The 17,938-nt window shown below is 34.2% G+C and overlaps 3 protein-coding genes across 3 annotated transcripts; 2 read left to right on the top strand and 1 right to left on the bottom strand.

The window, feature by feature from the left end:
* Positions 1-92: 92 nt before the first annotated feature.
* Positions 93-7,621, bottom strand: LOC105430084 (succinyl-CoA:acetate/propanoyl-CoA:succinate CoA transferase). The gene is made up of 6 exons (XM_011643427.2): positions 7,230-7,621; positions 3,286-3,438; positions 2,669-2,908; positions 2,189-2,593; positions 1,825-2,091; positions 93-834 (listed from the first exon to the last, which is right to left on the bottom strand). Exons 1-6 carry the CDS (start codon positions 7,426-7,428, stop codon positions 650-652), a joined length of 1,449 nt encoding a protein of 482 aa, XP_011641729.1. The 5' UTR covers positions 7,429-7,621; the 3' UTR covers positions 93-649.
* Positions 7,622-8,611: 990 nt separating this feature from the next.
* Vha55 (V-type proton ATPase subunit Vha55) lies at positions 8,612-12,410 on the top strand. Its single transcript, XM_011643431.3, has 4 exons — positions 8,612-9,024; positions 9,949-10,415; positions 10,523-11,188; positions 11,346-12,410. Exons 1-4 carry the CDS (start codon positions 8,937-8,939, stop codon positions 11,610-11,612), a joined length of 1,488 nt encoding a protein of 495 aa, XP_011641733.1. The 5' UTR covers positions 8,612-8,936; the 3' UTR covers positions 11,613-12,410.
* A 1,615-nt stretch (positions 12,411-14,025) lies between these two features.
* Positions 14,026-17,862, top strand: okr (DNA repair and recombination protein RAD54-like okr). The gene is made up of 10 exons (XM_011643432.2): positions 14,026-14,182; positions 14,511-14,732; positions 14,821-15,011; positions 15,110-15,312; positions 15,421-15,863; positions 15,947-16,208; positions 16,336-16,498; positions 16,576-16,981; positions 17,134-17,297; positions 17,385-17,862. The coding sequence occupies exons 1-10, from the start codon at positions 14,051-14,053 to the stop codon at positions 17,575-17,577; spliced, it is 2,379 nt and encodes a 792-aa protein (XP_011641734.1). The 5' UTR covers positions 14,026-14,050; the 3' UTR covers positions 17,578-17,862.
* Positions 17,863-17,938: the final 76 nt, after the last annotated feature.

The following is a 17,938-nucleotide window of genomic DNA, read 5'->3' on the forward strand; positions in this document are numbered from 1 at the left end:
TCGAATCTTGAATTTCGAATACGTATTCAGAAGTATAACTTCTTTAGTTTGTTAATGCAAAAGATACGTACAGAATATAATAAAGTCAATAATTTAATGTTCTCATTTTATATATTTCTTCCTACTTTACTATTGTTTCTGTTATTACAATGGTAACATGAAAATTATACAAAGGAACGTTGACAAATTTAATATAAAAAATGTGTTTTTTCACATTTGTAATGACACCATTTTTTTGAGTCGTGTTCCAAGGCCGCAAACACGTCTCTTCTCACAATATAAAAGACATATGACTTAAATTAATATCTATGTATATGAAAATGATTTCGCATTACGGATTCTTATATATATATATATATATATATATATATATATATATATATATAATATTACAATTAGCGCATTAAATTTTCGATCTAGTGCGTGTTTTTTTTCTCTGACTTTCTCTCCCTTTTTCTTCCTTATTCTAGAAGACTGAATTGTCTTCTGACGAATTGTCTTCTGATAAGAGAGCATGTACAATATTGTACAAAAAGAAGACACTTCGCGACATTTTAATGATTGGTCGTTATGCGCGACTAAAGCACATGAGTGACCGATTGTGTAAAATGCTATTAAATATAATATGTTCTGTATCACGATTTTCGATTTATGGCGCGGGCATCACTTTTAAACGTTCAAACGCCGCCTTCTCGAGCATCTCTCTGTGATCAGGATGAGCTACCTGAATCAACTCGTACGCTCGTTGCTGAAGACTCTTGCCAAACAAGCTGGCGATTCCCTGCTCCGTCACAACGTATCGTGCAACTGCTCTGTTGGTGACTACTCCAGCACCTGTTAACATAGCGTAAAAAAAATTATTGATTATGAGATATTCACTTTATATGTTTACCAACATATTAAAATCAACATAAAAATCAATTGCTCCAAAAGTGATAAATTTATATTTTAATAAAAAAATTAAATATATTAGGAATGTGATTTAATTTGGAGGAATATGTTCTTGGGGATTCTTCTTTGTGAATCTTTCCCATGTAAATAACGTTTAATAACTGTCGTACGATCAACCTTAATGCTCTGGCAAGTTCTGAAGTAGATTGTGTTGGATTTTCATCCAATAATACAAATCTGCATTTTTCAGTTTTTTTAGTTGTCCCAAGCGATCTTTATCATTAACATTGAAATCACTACTTTTAAACCAATATTCACATTTTAATTGATGAAGTAACATCACCATAAGTTTCTATAAAAATTCTATGATCTTCAGCTGCCGTTTTCTTCTGATTAAGAAACAAAAGCAACGCATGTCGAAAATTTTTAGAAAGTTCTATTTTTAAGATAGTATTAACACGATGTTTATTGCCTATATTGTTAATAAATGACTAAACATGGACTAATATTAAAACATTAAGAAGTAATAGCTGTGATGTCTTTAACAACACTGACATTAGTGTTATCTCATGCAAAACCCCCAAAACTAAATTCTTAATATAATTCACATTTCTAATATAATCTTCTAGATATCGTATCTAAATCTCTTATAAAATTTTATATATTTTCGAAATAAAAAATATTCCATGCTTTTTAAAATAATATAAGTTTAAATAAAATCAACTTTCTTATTTCACTTCAAGATTTATAACATTTATATAAATATAAATGTAAAAATGTATAAATTTAAAAGTTTATATAAATAATATTTATATTATTATTTATATTATATTAATATTTATATAAATTTATATAAATAATTTCATTATGTACTTTATATTTTAATTTATCATTTACGAAAAAGAAAAAGATTTTTTGATAATTCCCACTTACCTGATGTTAAAACTGGTTGTATTTTGCTGTGACCTTTAGCGGTGACTGATTGAAGCGCTATGATCGGTTTTCCTTGACGATCTTCACTCATCGCGGCACCCATGATGAAATCTAGTTGTCCACCGAAACCAGAATACATTCTCGTTCCAATACTGTCCGAACAGATCTGACCGGTGATGTCCACCTCAATACACGAATTGATGGCTGTCATCTTCGGTTGTTTGGCAACTATTCTGGGATCATTGACGTAATCTACTACCAACATCTCTGTAAAAGATGAAAATTGTTGAATAAGTCATATTTCGAGACGATCATTGCCAACTAGTAATAATTTCAATCGAAAGGTAAAGACAGGCGAGCAGACCTATGAAAGGATTATTGTCCATGAAATCGTAGAGCTTCTCCGAGCCTACGCAAAACGAGCCGACAATTCGGCCCCGGTGCATCGTCTTCTGATTATTCGTAACGCAACCCTTGTTTACAAGATCCACCACGCCGTCACTAAACATCTCGCTGTGGATGCCCAGGTCCTTGTGATTACTCAGCAACGATAGTACAGCATCGGGTATACTGCCGATACCTAGCTGCAACGTGGCGCCGTCCACTACGAGATTCTCGGCGATATGCTTGCCGATCAGCTGCTCGGCCTTGGAAGGCGCCGTCACCGGATGAACCGGCAGCGGTACGTGGTGTTCCACGGCAAAGTCCAGATGGCTTTCGTGGATGATAGCGTCACCGAAGGTTCTAGGCATGTGCTTATTGACTAAGGCTGCGAGAATTTAAATTCCTTTTAGATTTTGTCCGCTGAGAGCAGAATAATCGTGCGAGATTTTTCGAGATTTACCTACGACACGTTTGGAATGACTCACAGCGGACCGAGCGCAGTCCACGCTGGTGCCGAAGGAGCAGTAACCCTTCTCATCCGGCGGGGACACGTGGATGAGCGCGATGTCAGGCTTTAGATAGCCTTCCTTGAAAAGACGAGGAATCTCGTGTAAGAAAATAGGAATGCAGTCGGCGATACCCGCGTTTACCGCGGGCCGCACATTGGAGCCGATGAACAAACTGATGGATCTAAAGTGTTCTGAAACAACAAACACATTGCATTCATAAGAATAAGTTTAGTAATCAAAAGATTCCGTTTGTTAAGTTTTCTAATTAACTTAAGTCTTCCTCGACTTAATGCTATTCTTTCTCGTAACTTCCTCACATTTAATTTAATCTTAGCGACAATGAAAAGTTAAAACAGAATATCTTTATAATTCAAAAGAAATTAAAGTTTTAGATACAGCAAACTTATATAATGAAAAATTATGCAAAACCGAGTTGAAAAGACACAAAAAGTGGCAGATGTGCAGAACCAGGTGTAAAAGAGCGCTAGGAACAAAACAATATGCTAAATAGCGAGTTGTTATTGAGATATTTAAAAGAAGATTATGTATATCCACGAATGCAACATACTTGCGTTTTCTGGCTTTGCGAATGGGGCCGCTCCCTCGAGATGCATGTGATATAAACGGACATTTCTTACATCGCAGCGCACCCCATAGTCGGTCATCGCTCTCAATAATTCAACGGGTGTCGCCGCCGCGGCCTGGACGTACACTGTCTGATCTGCAAATAAAAAAACAACAAAGAGTTGAAAAATATTTTTTCTGTGCGCAAATCGGCGTTTTAAGAAAAAATTGCAAAATTCGTTCGGAATTAAATCGTTATGGATTAAATCGAATTGTAAGACTTTGTTTTAAGTCTTTATTTTTAAAGCGTGAAATACACACTTCTCGATAATCTAAAATAACTTCTACATCATCAGTGCTTCTCCTAATTTTTCGACCTCATACTTCAACGCTATCTTAGAGCCCATAAAAATGTAATATTTACATAGATAGAACTTGCGGATCTTACGTAGCTAATTTTCATTACACGCGGTTTTAATCTTAATGCAATTTATACGAGCAACGAAAGTTTATTATGTCCGTATATATCTTTTCGCAGTAACATAAATTGTGCGAATCTTTTTTTATAAATAATCATCATATGCAGCATCGTATTGCATTATCGAACGTACAGATATATATAATTACATTCAATTACAAAGGTTAACAAAGAAAATTTTTTTATGCTATGCGTTGATAACAAACTAATACGTTCGAAGACTTTTGTACTTTGGATTTTACGTCAATATTATAGATTATAGCACATGTGGTCTAATGTTTACACAATTTAATCGTAAGAGTATCATATCTTTATCATTAGTAAATACTATCAATAAATTTTTTAAGTACATTAAATATTTGTTATTAAACCAAAGTACATCTGAAATATCGCTACCAATTTTCGTAGAGTAAACATTCATCCAGCCCGCAGAATAATTGATAATTTTACGTAATACGTAGAATTTTAATAATCCGATATATGAAATATTAGCATTATCTGCGAAAATGAGAAACTACTCTATTACCAAATTGACTTTGTTGATAATGAACAGATGTTCTTATTCATTTTATCGGAATTCTTATTAAACATAACAGTATAAATTTTTACGTTATTTCAGTTTCATTTATCTTATCTTATCAATGCGTTTGAAGAATTGTATTTTGTATATTTGATATATGTAATTTTCGTCTCAAGCTGAAAAAGTAAAAATTTAAAAAAAAAAAGTTTTAAATCCTGGAGATCCAATAACAAAGATATATTATTCTAAACGAGCAGTTTTAATTTTTCTGTGCAATAAATGGCACTTTTATCTCAAGTCTTATCAAATATACAAATCGCAATATGTTACACGATCATATATGACATTTCATCTCTCATATTTACATAATTCAATGACGGTAATTTTTTTTATCGCCAACAATTTCGAGGCTTTCAGACATTGAGGTAAATTTGAGATAAGTTCGTATCATACGCAGGTGTATTTTTTTTACATAAGCGAGCGTCACCGCACAGGAAGAGAAAAGCGGGAAGTTGTTTACACGCAAACAAGGGAGAGGATCTCTACCAAAAATAATTTAGTTTACTGTGGCACAAAACGCTTGTTAGCAAAACTTTGGCGGGCTATATTTAAGCAAGAGCTAGACTTTGATATTTACATATATACATAAACGCGTATATCTGCATATTTGCGTATGCGTGTCGAGGTCAATGTTGGAGATCCATTCCTTGGGTATCATCCACACAGCTGTCGGCGAATTTTTTTCTATTGGGCTGGGAGATGAGAAATATGTCACAAAACGAATAAACAAATAATTATTTGTAAATCTGAAGGTAAAAAATTAAAAAACTTAATTTAGTTTAAAAGAAATAAATTACATACGGAAAGAATAGTAAGAATATTTTACGACAGAATGACATCACTCAGATCGTACATTACGAGGATAAAAAAATCGGTAAACATGAGTTCAGAAGCAGCTCTACGCGACTTATATTTATATTATTCGCGTGATATTTTTATTGTTGCTCCGATACGCCTACAAATCGGATATATAAATAAATCGCAAACTACAAAAAAAAATAAAGAATACAATTTTTCAATATTTTACAATTGTAAACAATTGTGTACATTTTGAGTCGAGTTATTAGTCAACGAAAAGTTTACAGTTGCTTAACAACGTTTGCCGTCGATTTTCTTTATCAGCAGAAACAAACACGAATGCTTCGTTGCATTTCCATAATGAACATGAAGCGTCATAAATTAGATACGCGATGATCATTATGTGTCGAATCGATGTTATCGAACCATCAAATAATTTGGATTAAACACTCTATGTATTTGCAAATATTCTGCTCCAATTTTGATAAGATTCGATGCAATCTGAATATAGATATCTAACAATAAGATTTATATCATCAATTAAAAAGATATTAGAAGTATTTACATTTACGTATGATCATTAAATCTCTCTAATTAAATTTTATAATTAAATAGTTAAAAAGGATAATTTTACTTTGTTCATATAAGTTTACTCATTTTTATCATCGGTCTATATCTTTAAATGTTTATCAAACACGACTCAGGAAACTCTTCATCCACACAGTGCTTGTGCTTGGAAATAAGTTTTTTTACTGCGTTATCGAAGGCTAATTTGCAGACAAATACGAGACAAATAAACGTACATGATAAATATTAATCTTAAACCACGCTCTCCAATTTTCAAGAAATTAAAAAATTACAAAATATAAGAATATCAGATATAATGTCAAAAAAATTACACGAATTAAGTTCATATTCGGCCATGGACATGTGTATCAGTAAAGTAAATTGTCTAGGTCGTGCTGAAAATAATGCCGCGAATTCAAGGGGACTACTAAGTATATTTCGTGTCGGCAATCGATCATTTCACAAGTAGGGAAAATTGGACACGGCGCGAAATTTGGCTGAACGCAAATACGCGCGATATATCGAACGGCCAAATTTTGCGAAGATGATAAATGTATACCGAACGCACTCGCGCAAATATTGCGACGTGCCCAAGTCAGACCCGATTATTTATTCGCTCGATTATCAATTGGAAAATTTAATTAAATGCGTGCATTTTATAAAAGTTATCGTATGAAATGCAGTTACGAGTCTCATTTCTAGATCTATATAGCCATGTGAGGTATCCAATGGATGTTTTTAAAAATTATTCTAAGAAGAATCGTGATATTTGTTCTATTTGTAAGTGAATCTCTACAAACTCGATGCAAATATTTACAAAATAATTCCGTAAGCGCGGCACGTTGCTATTTCATGCATGCTTAATCCCATGCTTAATCCAATCGCGGGTGATAAGCCACTTCGTTAGGAAGGAAGTCCAATATATACGTAATGGATCGGTCATGCAAATTGACGATCGCAATAGCATTTCCGTTTAAAAGTTTTTCAACATTTCGATTGATCGTTCCAGACTGCGAGGTCTTGTATCTCGCTCCAGAGTATTCAGAAAGAACAATAGCATTGGCAAACAGTATAGAAGTTCGATATTACAGAAATAAATCCCACTGAAATGGTGGAAGAAATAGCTAATACGTATAGCTTAAATATCAAATAAATATAGACGTTTCATAGTGACCGCAGAGAATCGATTGCAGACGATTTCCAGAGATTGAAATATTTATAAGCCTGTAGGCAGATGATCAACGCAGATCTGTGAAGTCATTGGGATGTCATTGGGATCCGCGTTTAAATGTCTAGTTGCGCCGTACAATCTGTGCCGTATATGACCAATAAAGCAATTCGCTGTCTCCCTTTTTATAATGTCGCGTATGAGCTAGACAGAGAAAGAAAGTTGACATTGACATTAGCTTAAATTGTCGGTGGGGATTGACTGGTGATCTAACATCCGGCGAGGGATCATCGCGGTCATCGGCGATCTCTTTCAAGACTGATGATGAAAGAGATGATGTTCGAGGTTATCGATTACCTGAGTCGAGTTCAGCCTGTTCGATAGCTTCATCGGCGGTCTTCAACCAGCAGGGCTCCTTCCCGGGGATCGGCATCGAGGGCTCGTTCACATATGTGAAGAAAGTCTTCCTCGTGGCACGCTCGAGGCAGGGTCGCGTCGCGGATGTCATTGTCATGAGCGCCCGGGACAGGCTGGTGATTCGCTTAAGGGCCGCCATCGCTTGTCCGAGATCACGTCTTCTATATCAATTGTCACCAGTCGATATCGCTCTCGAGCACGCACTAAACTCGACTGACTGACTGACTGACTCGCTGTCTCGCAACCGCGCGTCAAAAACTCCACCCTATCTGATCACGTCCGTGGAAAACGCGACGATCCCCCACTGTTCCGCGCACTTGAATAAGCGTCAGTCGCATGAACGTATATGCGGTATATACGTAGTACCGCGTCGCGCCGCGAGTTCTCGCTAGCGACTTGCAGCCAACGTCGCGGTGGTCCTGGCTCATACACTTTTACCGCGTTAAAAGCAGGACAACTGGATACTACGACTTATTTGATCATTTCCATCAAAGTATATTAACTTTAATTCCAGTTTAATTTACTTTTTATCTTTTTTTAGAATTAGAAAAAATAAATTAAACCAAGTTATTCAACCAATTGATAAACGTTGATAGAAATAGACATTAGAAAGAGAAAAAAATGAGAGAAATAGAGTGTAGAAAGTATAATTACGACGGAGTTATCTCTCATGGTCATGATTATGAATAATAAATGCTATTAATGATTAAAAATAATATAAATGAATATGTGTGTGTGTGTGTGTGTGTGTGTGTGTGTGTGTGTGTGTGTGTGTGTGATTTAAAAAATTAAATTGAAAGTTAAAATGAATAGCGTTTTTTAGTGATCTTATAAGAATCTTTATATTTCGTGAGAGCTCTACGAATTGCTTTGCTAAAAATCGTTATGTAACATTCTGAAATAATGATCAATAAAAATACTTGAATTGTAACTACGAAAAATAATATTATATTATATAATATTATTAATATATAATACTACTGTAAACAAAAATAATTTTTTAGAAACTGATAATTTACATAAGTGATGTTTTTATTACATTGAAGAAACCGCCATCTTTCGTCACTCGTCACGATAAGGAGCCAGCTAAACCTCTTCGGCCATGAATCTCGCAAATAATTCTATCGACATTTCCCTTAATTTCTAAAATTTTTATTCGAAGGACCGAATATCGATCCTTCCTCCGAACTGTTCCGAACATTATACGAAAGGAACTTTTAACGATTCACCTAGTCCGAGCCACGTGATTGCACGTGCCTGTTTTCCGTCCTTCTCTCCCCCTCTCTTCGTTTTTCCTCTCTCTCAAAGTGAGATTTCTCATGTGTTTTTACCTTTCGCGATTTACATTGAGCAACGCGATTCATTCCAAAGTGCCGGAAATCGCCGGGAAAATTATTTCCGAGTTCTTTTCTCACGCTACACACAATTTCCGTGTGTTTTTTTTCAGTCTTTTTCTCTCTGCCGTCGCAGCAGTCCGTCTCTGTCTCTCTCCGTTTCCCTCTCTCTCTCTCTCTCTCTTCTCTCTTTCTCCATCGACGCAGCAGCGACGGAACAGTATCTTCTGCTGTTCGTCACAGCGAGCAGTGGTGGATAACGTGCGAACGTGAGACGTATTGGAGAGTTCGGCATCACCAAGATTCCAAAAACATGTATTCCAAAACCATGAGCAATCACCAGGCGAGTCAGGAGCACGTGCTTGCCGTGTCCCGGGACTTCATCGCACAACCTCGTCTCAGTAAGTAGCGCCTTTCGTCATTCCGGACGACAAGGAGACAGCCCCGAGAACACGGGGCATCCGCGATTGGGCGTAGCATCTGATCGATTTCCGACGCAGGGGGTCAGCTGATTCCACTTGAAACTCCGTGTCCGTGATCCGGTACTCGATGTGTCGAGAATCCTGAGGAAGCGAACACGATCCTCTTCTTCTGGCACGCGAATCCGCGAGACGGGAAGGGTGGACAATCCCTCCGCGGACGCTCGCAGATTCGCTGTTCTCGAGCCGCCAGCATCATGTGACTGCGGACGACTCGCGCTCGTCTCGAGCGGCCTTCGCAATCGCGCGTTTTTAACAAATTTTTGGAAGATTCGGAGGCAGCCCTTTAATCTTAGGACTTCACGAAAATAATTCTCTGAAATATAGCCTTTCTCAATTCGCGGCTATTTAAATATCTCGCGATGTTTTTACCCATGGGCGTAACCTGCCTTGCCGAAATTGTGACACAATACAATTTCGGGAAGAAATATAAATGACAAACGATACAAATGTTATGTAATTTGTACTGTTTCGAAGAAAATGAGTCAATAATGAAGTCTGGAATGTAGACAAAAATTCTTTTTAGAAAATACAAAATTTATTATAATAAAATTATATATATATATTTTTTTTTATTAATATAATTATAAATATAATATTTGTATTCGTCAATTTATATATCAATTTGATAGAAATAATCCAAAATAGAATGTAAAATTAGAAACATTTAGATGATACTTTCTTGATGGTAATTATTTAATGTAGTATATTACCTGAGATATAATTTTTCAACATTTCAATATTTTTAATTATATTTGAATTAAAAAAATATTTAAAAGAAATAATAGGAAACTTGAATAAGATTAAATTTTAGTAATTGGCTTGCTGTTATTCTGTTTCTTTCAGCTTATAAGACAGTTTCTGGAGTGAACGGCCCACTAGTGATATTAGATGAAGTAAAATTTCCAAAATTTGCCGAGATCGTACAATTGAAGCTCGCCGATGGCTCCTTACGTTCTGGCCAAGTTTTAGAAGTCTCCGGCTCCAAGGCGGTGGTTCAAGTTTTCGAGGGCACATCTGGCATTGATGCAAAAAATACTCATTGCGAATTCACTGGTGATATCCTGCGGACTCCGGTATCCGAGGACATGTTGGGCCGTGTATTTAATGGTTCGGGAAAACCAATTGACAAGGGACCACCAATTCTTGCAGAGGATTACTTGGACATACAAGGACAGCCTATCAATCCATGGTCTCGTATCTATCCAGAGGAAATGATTCAAACCGGAATATCAGCTATTGATGTTATGAATTCCATCGCCCGTGGTCAGAAGATTCCCATCTTCTCTGCTGCTGGACTGCCGCATAATGAGGTAAATTTTTTTGTTATTCTTTAAGAATTGAATTCCTTTAGATGAGTTTTACAATAAAAATATCTCTTTTAATATCATTAATTGAGATTTGATTTTTTGATTCACAGATTGCCGCGCAAATTTGTCGTCAAGCAGGTCTTGTAAAGGTGCCCGGCAAATCGGTTCTTGATTCGCACGAGGATAACTTCGCTATCGTGTTCGCAGCCATGGGTGTCAACATGGAAACGGCGCGTTTCTTCAAGCAAGACTTCGAGGAGAACGGCTCTATGGAGAACGTGTGCTTGTTTCTGAATCTGGCCAATGATCCGACGATCGAGAGAATCATCACACCTCGTCTCGCTTTGACAGCGGCCGAGTACCTAGCGTATCAGTGTGAGAAACACGTACTGGTTATTCTCACGGACATGTCTTCGTACGCTGAGGCGTTGCGTGAGGTATCAGCCGCTCGTGAAGAAGTACCGGGTAGACGTGGTTTCCCCGGTTATATGTACACCGATCTCGCCACGATCTACGAGCGTGCTGGACGTGTAGAAGGTCGCAACGGTTCCATCACACAAATCCCCATTCTTACTATGCCAAACGACGATATTACTCATCCGATTCCCGATCTTACTGGATATATTACTGAGGGTCAAATTTATGTTGACCGTCAACTGCACAACAGGCAGATTTATCCGCCCGTAAATGTGCTGCCGTCTCTGTCGCGTCTCATGAAGTCTGCCATTGGCGAGGGTATGACGCGAAAAGATCATTCCGATGTGTCCAATCAATTGGTGAGTTATCATAAATCACAAAAGAATTACAAAAAAGAATTACAAATATCTTCAACTTGTGAAATAAAATTGAAATTCTTTTACACATTTTTTCCTTTTCTGTAAATATTTCAGAAATATTTTTTGCAATTATCTTTTTATAATTACCTTCTTTTAGTATGCGTGTTATGCCATCGGAAAAGATGTTCAAGCGATGAAAGCTGTCGTGGGAGAGGAAGCTTTAACACCGGATGATCTGTTATACTTGGAATTCTTGTCGAAGTTCGAGAAGAATTTTATCTCGCAGGGCAGTTACGAAAACCGCACGGTCTTCGAATCGCTGGATATCGGCTGGCAGCTTCTGCGAATCTTTCCGAAGGAGATGCTTAAGAGAATCCCAGCTAGCACCCTCGCGGAATTCTATCCGAGAGATTCTCGTCATTAATCATCGTTTTATTCACGTATCTCGCCTTATGCGTAAGCTTACTGCAATAAAATTACGCGTACAAGTCCGATCTACCTTCTCAACAACATTAATTAAAATGACATAATGACAACACGCCTGTTATTTCCATGTACTCATAAGAAAGAATCAGAAAGACCAATGATTAAAGAGAATAGTATGAATGGCGTGATAAGAAAAAAAGGGGATGGAAAAGTAACGCGCCTTTGTTGCAGGCTTTTACAAAAAGATTATTAATGTTACAGGCTTACAGGATCATATATCGTTTTTTTGATGTTGTGCAATGAGAGTGTAAAATGAATAGCAATGATATTGATATATGTAAATTGATAATTTACGAAAGATTTATCCCAAGTGTACTTGCATATGGTAATGCAAGTTGTAGATTCGAGACTATATGTTATCATGAAAAAAATAAACATTGTGGATATATATTGTTTCAATATTTGACACATATGTCTCTCGTGCTTTAGAGTGGCGATGCACAACTTATACCAAGCGATTATTGTAAAGTGTAATATATTATTCAGTATTAATGTAGATGAAAATCATAGAAAAGGATAATCCACATCATGTATTTGGGCGGTTCTGACATTCCACTCGCGAAATTCACATATAAGATTTTCTGTGCGTTTGAGCCAATCCGAAGGAGAGATATTCGACACGATATGTACAGTTACCTCTAGAGAATATTCCGAATGAAATATCATCGTGTATTGTCTTACGAAAGACAAACTGTATATGTTAGAAATAGAGAATTAAAGAATTGTTGTCTTTAAAGCGTTTCGTTTATTTGAATAGTCGTTCGCTCCGTTCTGTTCAGATCGATTATTTTGTAATTTTGTTTATTATATTTTTACATAAATTTTAAATTTTCTTCTATCGTACTTTTGTAATTACGAGTGTCTGTGTTTCATAATAGAATTCTCTTTTTATTCATAGATTTTGTGACTGACTTTGAAAATGTTGGATTGAAAAAATTTTATTCGACAATGATTACAATTTAATACTTTTAATATGTTTCATTGATCTTTAAATATTCTAATATTGTTTCTTAAAGTCTGACAAATTTCTTTTGTTGTAATATTTTGATGCATTTTTTGGGTTGATATCGCGTGAATATTTAAATATTCCAAGAAACAAAATATAAGTTTCTTTTTATTTTATTGAAGTTTTTCTAATATGTCTCATTAATTAAAATCGAAAAAGTAGGACACTTGTTTGTTCATTGTTAATTTAGCCATTAATTGAACTTGTAGGGAGATGAAAGAGAGATGAATAGGGAGATCTTTACAGAAATGCTATCAAAAAAGAAGATTTTCAAGACTCTAGAAGTTCTCTATCGAATAGCCAATCAGAACGCCGGGAAATCTTGCCGTATAATAAATGAAATGTTAACCACTGTAATTTTATATCATAAACGGAATTTTTTTATTTCCATGTATTTTGATCGTAATTTTTTTCATGAATCACAGCGCGATCACGTATTTACATATATGAAAAGTTAAATCCTAATGTGATTTTAAATAAAATCAATTTATTAATATAATGAAAATTATATTCTTGAAAAAATGTCATAGTTATCGAAAAGTACGTCTAAATAATGAATAATTATCTTTTGATATTATTTTATTCTTAAGAAATTAATAATCTAGAAAATTTTTAACAATACCAAGTTTTTATTATCGCTTTAACAAAAAAAAGATGACATCTTTTTTAATTATTTTTTTTTTAATTATGTACTTAACATTGTTAACATTGTTTTAACTCATACAACAAAAATTTTGCAACTATATTGCAACAACATTGCTGAAGTTTATGCTGTATAGAAACTATGGAAATATATTTACATTATTAATATTATAGATATTAAAGATGACAATCTAAGATTGAAACATATTATTATACTTATGTGTAACATATTATTATAAATATTATATCAGCCCGTATACTCCAAGAGCTCATAATAAAAATTCTTGATTTATTAAATTTTATTTTAATTTTTTGAATTCTTTTCCTTATTTATTGTTATTTATATTTTAATAAACGATTATCAATGATCTAATAGCAATTGCTACTATACACACACACACACACACACACACACACACACACACACACACACATACACACATATATATATATATATATGAAAATAGATAGAAATATAATACAATTTTGTTATTTTAATTTCCTGTAATTATTTAACACATACAACACATGTAAAAAATATATTTTTCTTGTTATTATAGTAACGAGAATTATACCACTATTTCTTATTTTCTTAGATTTCTTTTTTTTGACAGCAAATTTTAAAGTACAAATATTCTTATGAAGAATTTCATATTTCGCGCGGAAACATCAATTCACATGAAACTTTTCATTTTGATCTTTTCGTTCTAAGCCTAGGGAAAAATTACATGAATGCTGTCCGTACTGAATTTGAAGGTGATTTTATTTACCGGTTTGCGCCACTTTTGTCGTTATTGGTGATCATTTGTAGAGTAGTCAAGCTGATTTTTACACATAATGAGTATTTGAACACGGAAATGGTAATAATTTATATTACTTTTACTTTTCTTTATGTTCTCGCTTTTATTGTTCCTGAAAATTCTTATTCAATACGCGAAATATAAGGTTAGGTAAATCATTTTGTATTTATTATTAATTAATAAAATCATTAATTTATACGATAAGAATCAGAGACAGAAAGAAAAAGAGATGGACAGAGTCTTCAATTAAATAGATCAAAATATATAATTGTTTTGAGTCATAAATCTATGTTTTTATAATGTTAACCCAATCACTAAGGTAATAATAGATTGTTATACTTGTATTTTAAACTTATATAATGTATTTCTTTTTTTATATTTGATACAGATTCGATCGCTCGCACCTAGTCAAAGAGGAAAACGGCCTCTGCTCTTGGATATACCAGAGGATATTATAGAATTAACACAGTCTGAAAATACACGAATTCATATACAAGATCCAAAAAGACGGGCTTCCAAGAATGTCAAAGATATACAGATACCAGAACGCAAAGCTATTCCTCTTTCTGATAATGGTGTCTACACGATGCAAAAAATAGTATCTGAACATGTAAGTTTATAAATTATTATTTTTGTTTTTTACATTTTATATTTGATATATAGTTCTGTAATATGGAATTAATTTATGATATTAATAGGAAGAAAGAGTGAGGAGACTTCTTAGTAAACCTTTTCAAATACCAGTACCTGGTTATCAATTGTCTGGAAGAATTCTTGGATTACGTTTATCAGGACCACGTAGGCCATTGCATGATCCTGATGAATCTAATGCATTAATCGTTTATTCACCACCAGAATTATCAGAACATGATAAGTTGAAAATAGATCCGTATGTGTAATCATTTACCCTTAATGCAGTTTGTGTTTAAAATGTTTTAAGTTCAAATTGCAATTATATGACTAAATATATGTATTCAATTTTTACAGATGTAAGCAGCTCGTACATGTAGTTGTAGATCCTATATTGTGCAATGTGTTAAGGCCTCATCAACGTGAAGGTGTGAAATTTATGTACGAATGTGTAACAGGCAAGCGTATAGAAGGTGCGTATGGATGCATTATGGCAGACGAAATGGGTCTTGGCAAAACATTGCAGTGTATAACTCTATTGTGGACATTGTTGAGGCAAGGTAAAATATTTAAAATTATGAAATAAAGAATTATAAAATAAGAAAAGATTATTATAATTGAAAATGATTATAAAGTGATTATAATTGAAATATTTGCACCATATGTAGGACCAGAAGCTAAACCATTAATAGACAAAGCAATTATTGTTGCACCTAGCTCTCTAGTGAAGAATTGGTATAATGAAATTAATAAATGGTTGAATAACAGGGTTAATGCTCTTGCTATTGATGGAGGAAAAAAAGCAGACATTGATATGAAACTCGTTCGTTTCATGAAGACTTACGGCGGTAGATGCGTTACCCCCGTTCTCATTATAAGTTACGAAACATTTCGTTTACATGCACATGTTCTGCATCAAGATGAAGTAGGTCTCGTATTATGTGACGAGGGCCATCGCTTAAAAAATTCCGAAAATCAAACCTATCAATCTCTTATGGGTTTGAAAGCAAAGAGAAGAGTGCTCCTTAGTGGAACACCAATACAGAATGATCTTTTAGAGTATTTTTCTCTCGTACACTTTGTTAATCAAGGATTATTGGGAACTGCACAGGTAAATATGCATACTAAAAAAAGTCGTTATTATAATTTTCTATTTACAATATATAATTTATATTGCTGAAAATATTCTTTCAGGAATTCCGAAGAAAGTACGAGACACCAATATTACGTGGCCAAGACGCAGCTGCTACTGATAAGGAACGTCAACTCGCCGAAGAACGTCTGTCTGACTTAGTGTCCATAGTTAATAAATGTCTCATCAGACGTACTAGTGCCTTACTTTCGAAATATTTACCATTAAAATATGAACTCGTAGTATGCATAAAACTAGGAGACCTGCAGACGCGTCTCTACAAGAATTTCATACAGAGTGATAGTATAAAGAAATCTGTGGAAGGTACGAAAATATTTTAAATTTTTAAACAATTTTTAAACAATCTTGAGATAAAAATTCATTTAACAATACAATGTAATAAAATATAGATGTGAAGAATAGATATAAAATATACTTTTTTATTATGTAGAGAATGATAATTCGAGAAAGGGTAGCAGTCTGTCTGCTTTAGCTGCTATAACTCTCTTAAAAAAATTATGCAATCATCCCGACTTGATATATGATAAAATCATGGAGAAGGCAGAAGGATTTGAGAAAGCTGCATCGTTGCTGCCGCCAAATTACTCGACAAGGTAAGTCTAACTTATTTCATAAAGTATCATTTAATAAACAATTTCTGAATTACTCAATTACTGAATTTTTATTTCAGAGAATTGCATCCAGAATTATCGGGTAAACTAATGGTTCTGGATTGTCTGTTAGCATCTATTAAAACCACAACAACTGATAAAATAGTATTAGTATCCAATTATACGCAAACTCTCGATTTGTTCGAGAAACTTTGTCATAAACGTTCCTATAATTATGTGAGGCTCGATGGTACGATGACGATTAAGAAAAGAGCGAAAGTAGTTGAGAATTTCAATAGCGACAGCAGTAATGATTTCATCTTCATGCTCAGCTCGAAAGCCGGTGGATGTGGCTTGAATCTCATAGGTGCGAATCGTCTCGTCATGTTCGATCCAGATTGGAATCCCGCAAATGATGACCAAGCGATGGCCAGAGTTTGGAGAGACGGTCAGAAGAAACCGTGCTTCGTTTATCGTTTTCTTTCTGTTAGTAATATAGTTAATAACAGTATTTTTTTCCAAATAAGTAATAAACATTTTTTTTAATATATACATGTATAAAAATTAAAATGTTTATTTTCGCATTTTCTAAAAAAATATTTATTATTTTATATAATTCATACGCTTTATATTTCCAGACTGGGACGATAGAAGAGAAAATATTTCAAAGACAAGCCCATAAGAAAGCGTTAAGTTCCACAGTGGTTGATCAAGAGGACGACGTAGCGAGACATTTTACTATAAATGATTTGCGCGATTTATTTAAATTGGAACAGAATACGGTTTCTGACACACATGCAAAGTAAGCATAAAATCGCGAAAACTGTTAATACATTTTAGAATTATTTTCACAGAACAAGAACATCAATATTAATATTTTTTTATTTAGATTCAAATGCACACGTTGTGTCAATGGCATCGAGGTGAAAGGTCCACCAGAGCAATCGGATTGCAATTCAGATCTATCCGATTGGCGGCATTCACATAATCCGCGGCATTTACCAGATATACCATTACGACAATGTTGGCCTAGCGGTATTTCGTTTGTTTTCCATCATCGTTCGCATGAACATGTAAAGTAACTTATCTAGAAACCTGTTAATATTTTGTTTCGAAATTTTGTATTTTTAAGAGTTACGTATTAATGACATTGATAAAAGATATATTCTAACTGCAAAAAACTAATGAAATTTTTTTTATGCAATAGTAAAATTTTTCTTGACAATTTTTGTATTAAAAAGTTGGTTTTCTTTGTATAAAAGATCATCATAAAGGATTTCGTTTAAAAATGCAGTTACAATTTTGATGTCATTACAAACGTGCCTTAAATTTGTATAAATAAATTACTTTACGTTTATATAAAAAAATTTATTTTTCATGCCATTTCCAGGTATGTAAATTTTATATATATATATATAATCCTATATACAATATTAAAAGATT

Source organism: Pogonomyrmex barbatus, unplaced genomic scaffold (assembly GCF_055798465.1).
Source record: "Pogonomyrmex barbatus isolate J1 unplaced genomic scaffold, ASM5579846v1 scaffold1, whole genome shotgun sequence".
Classification (NCBI taxonomy): Eukaryota; Metazoa; Arthropoda; class Insecta; order Hymenoptera; family Formicidae; genus Pogonomyrmex; species Pogonomyrmex barbatus.

Bases quoted from the DNA above. Each gene is read 5' to 3' on its own strand.
- Vha55 (XM_011643431.3), top strand. From the start codon at position 8,937: ATGTATTCCAAAACCATGAGCAATCACCAGGCGAGTCAGGAGCACGTG. The intron at 10,416-10,522 runs GTAAATTTTTTT...TTTGATTCACAG, and splicing joins CTGGACTGCCGCATAATGAG to ATTGCCGCGCAAATTTGTCG. The intron at 11,189-11,345 runs GTGAGTTATCAT...ACCTTCTTTTAG, and splicing joins CCGATGTGTCCAATCAATTG to TATGCGTGTTATGCCATCGG.
- okr (XM_011643432.2), top strand. From the start codon at position 14,051: ATGAATGCTGTCCGTACTGAATTTGAAGGTGATTTTATTTACCGGTTT. The intron at 14,183-14,510 runs GTAATAATTTAT...TATTTGATACAG, and splicing joins AGTATTTGAACACGGAAATG to ATTCGATCGCTCGCACCTAG. The intron at 14,733-14,820 runs GTAAGTTTATAA...TGATATTAATAG, and splicing joins AAAAAATAGTATCTGAACAT to GAAGAAAGAGTGAGGAGACT.
- LOC105430084 (XM_011643427.2), bottom strand. From the start codon at position 7,428: ATGGCGGCCCTTAAGCGAATCACCAGCCTGTCCCGGGCGCTCATGACA. The intron at 2,092-2,188 runs GTCTGCTCGCCT...CATCTTTTACAG, and splicing joins GGACAATAATCCTTTCATAG to AGATGTTGGTAGTAGATTAC. The intron at 835-1,824 runs GTAAGTGGGAAT...CTATGTTAACAG, and splicing joins ACAACCAGTTTTAACATCAG to GTGCTGGAGTAGTCACCAAC.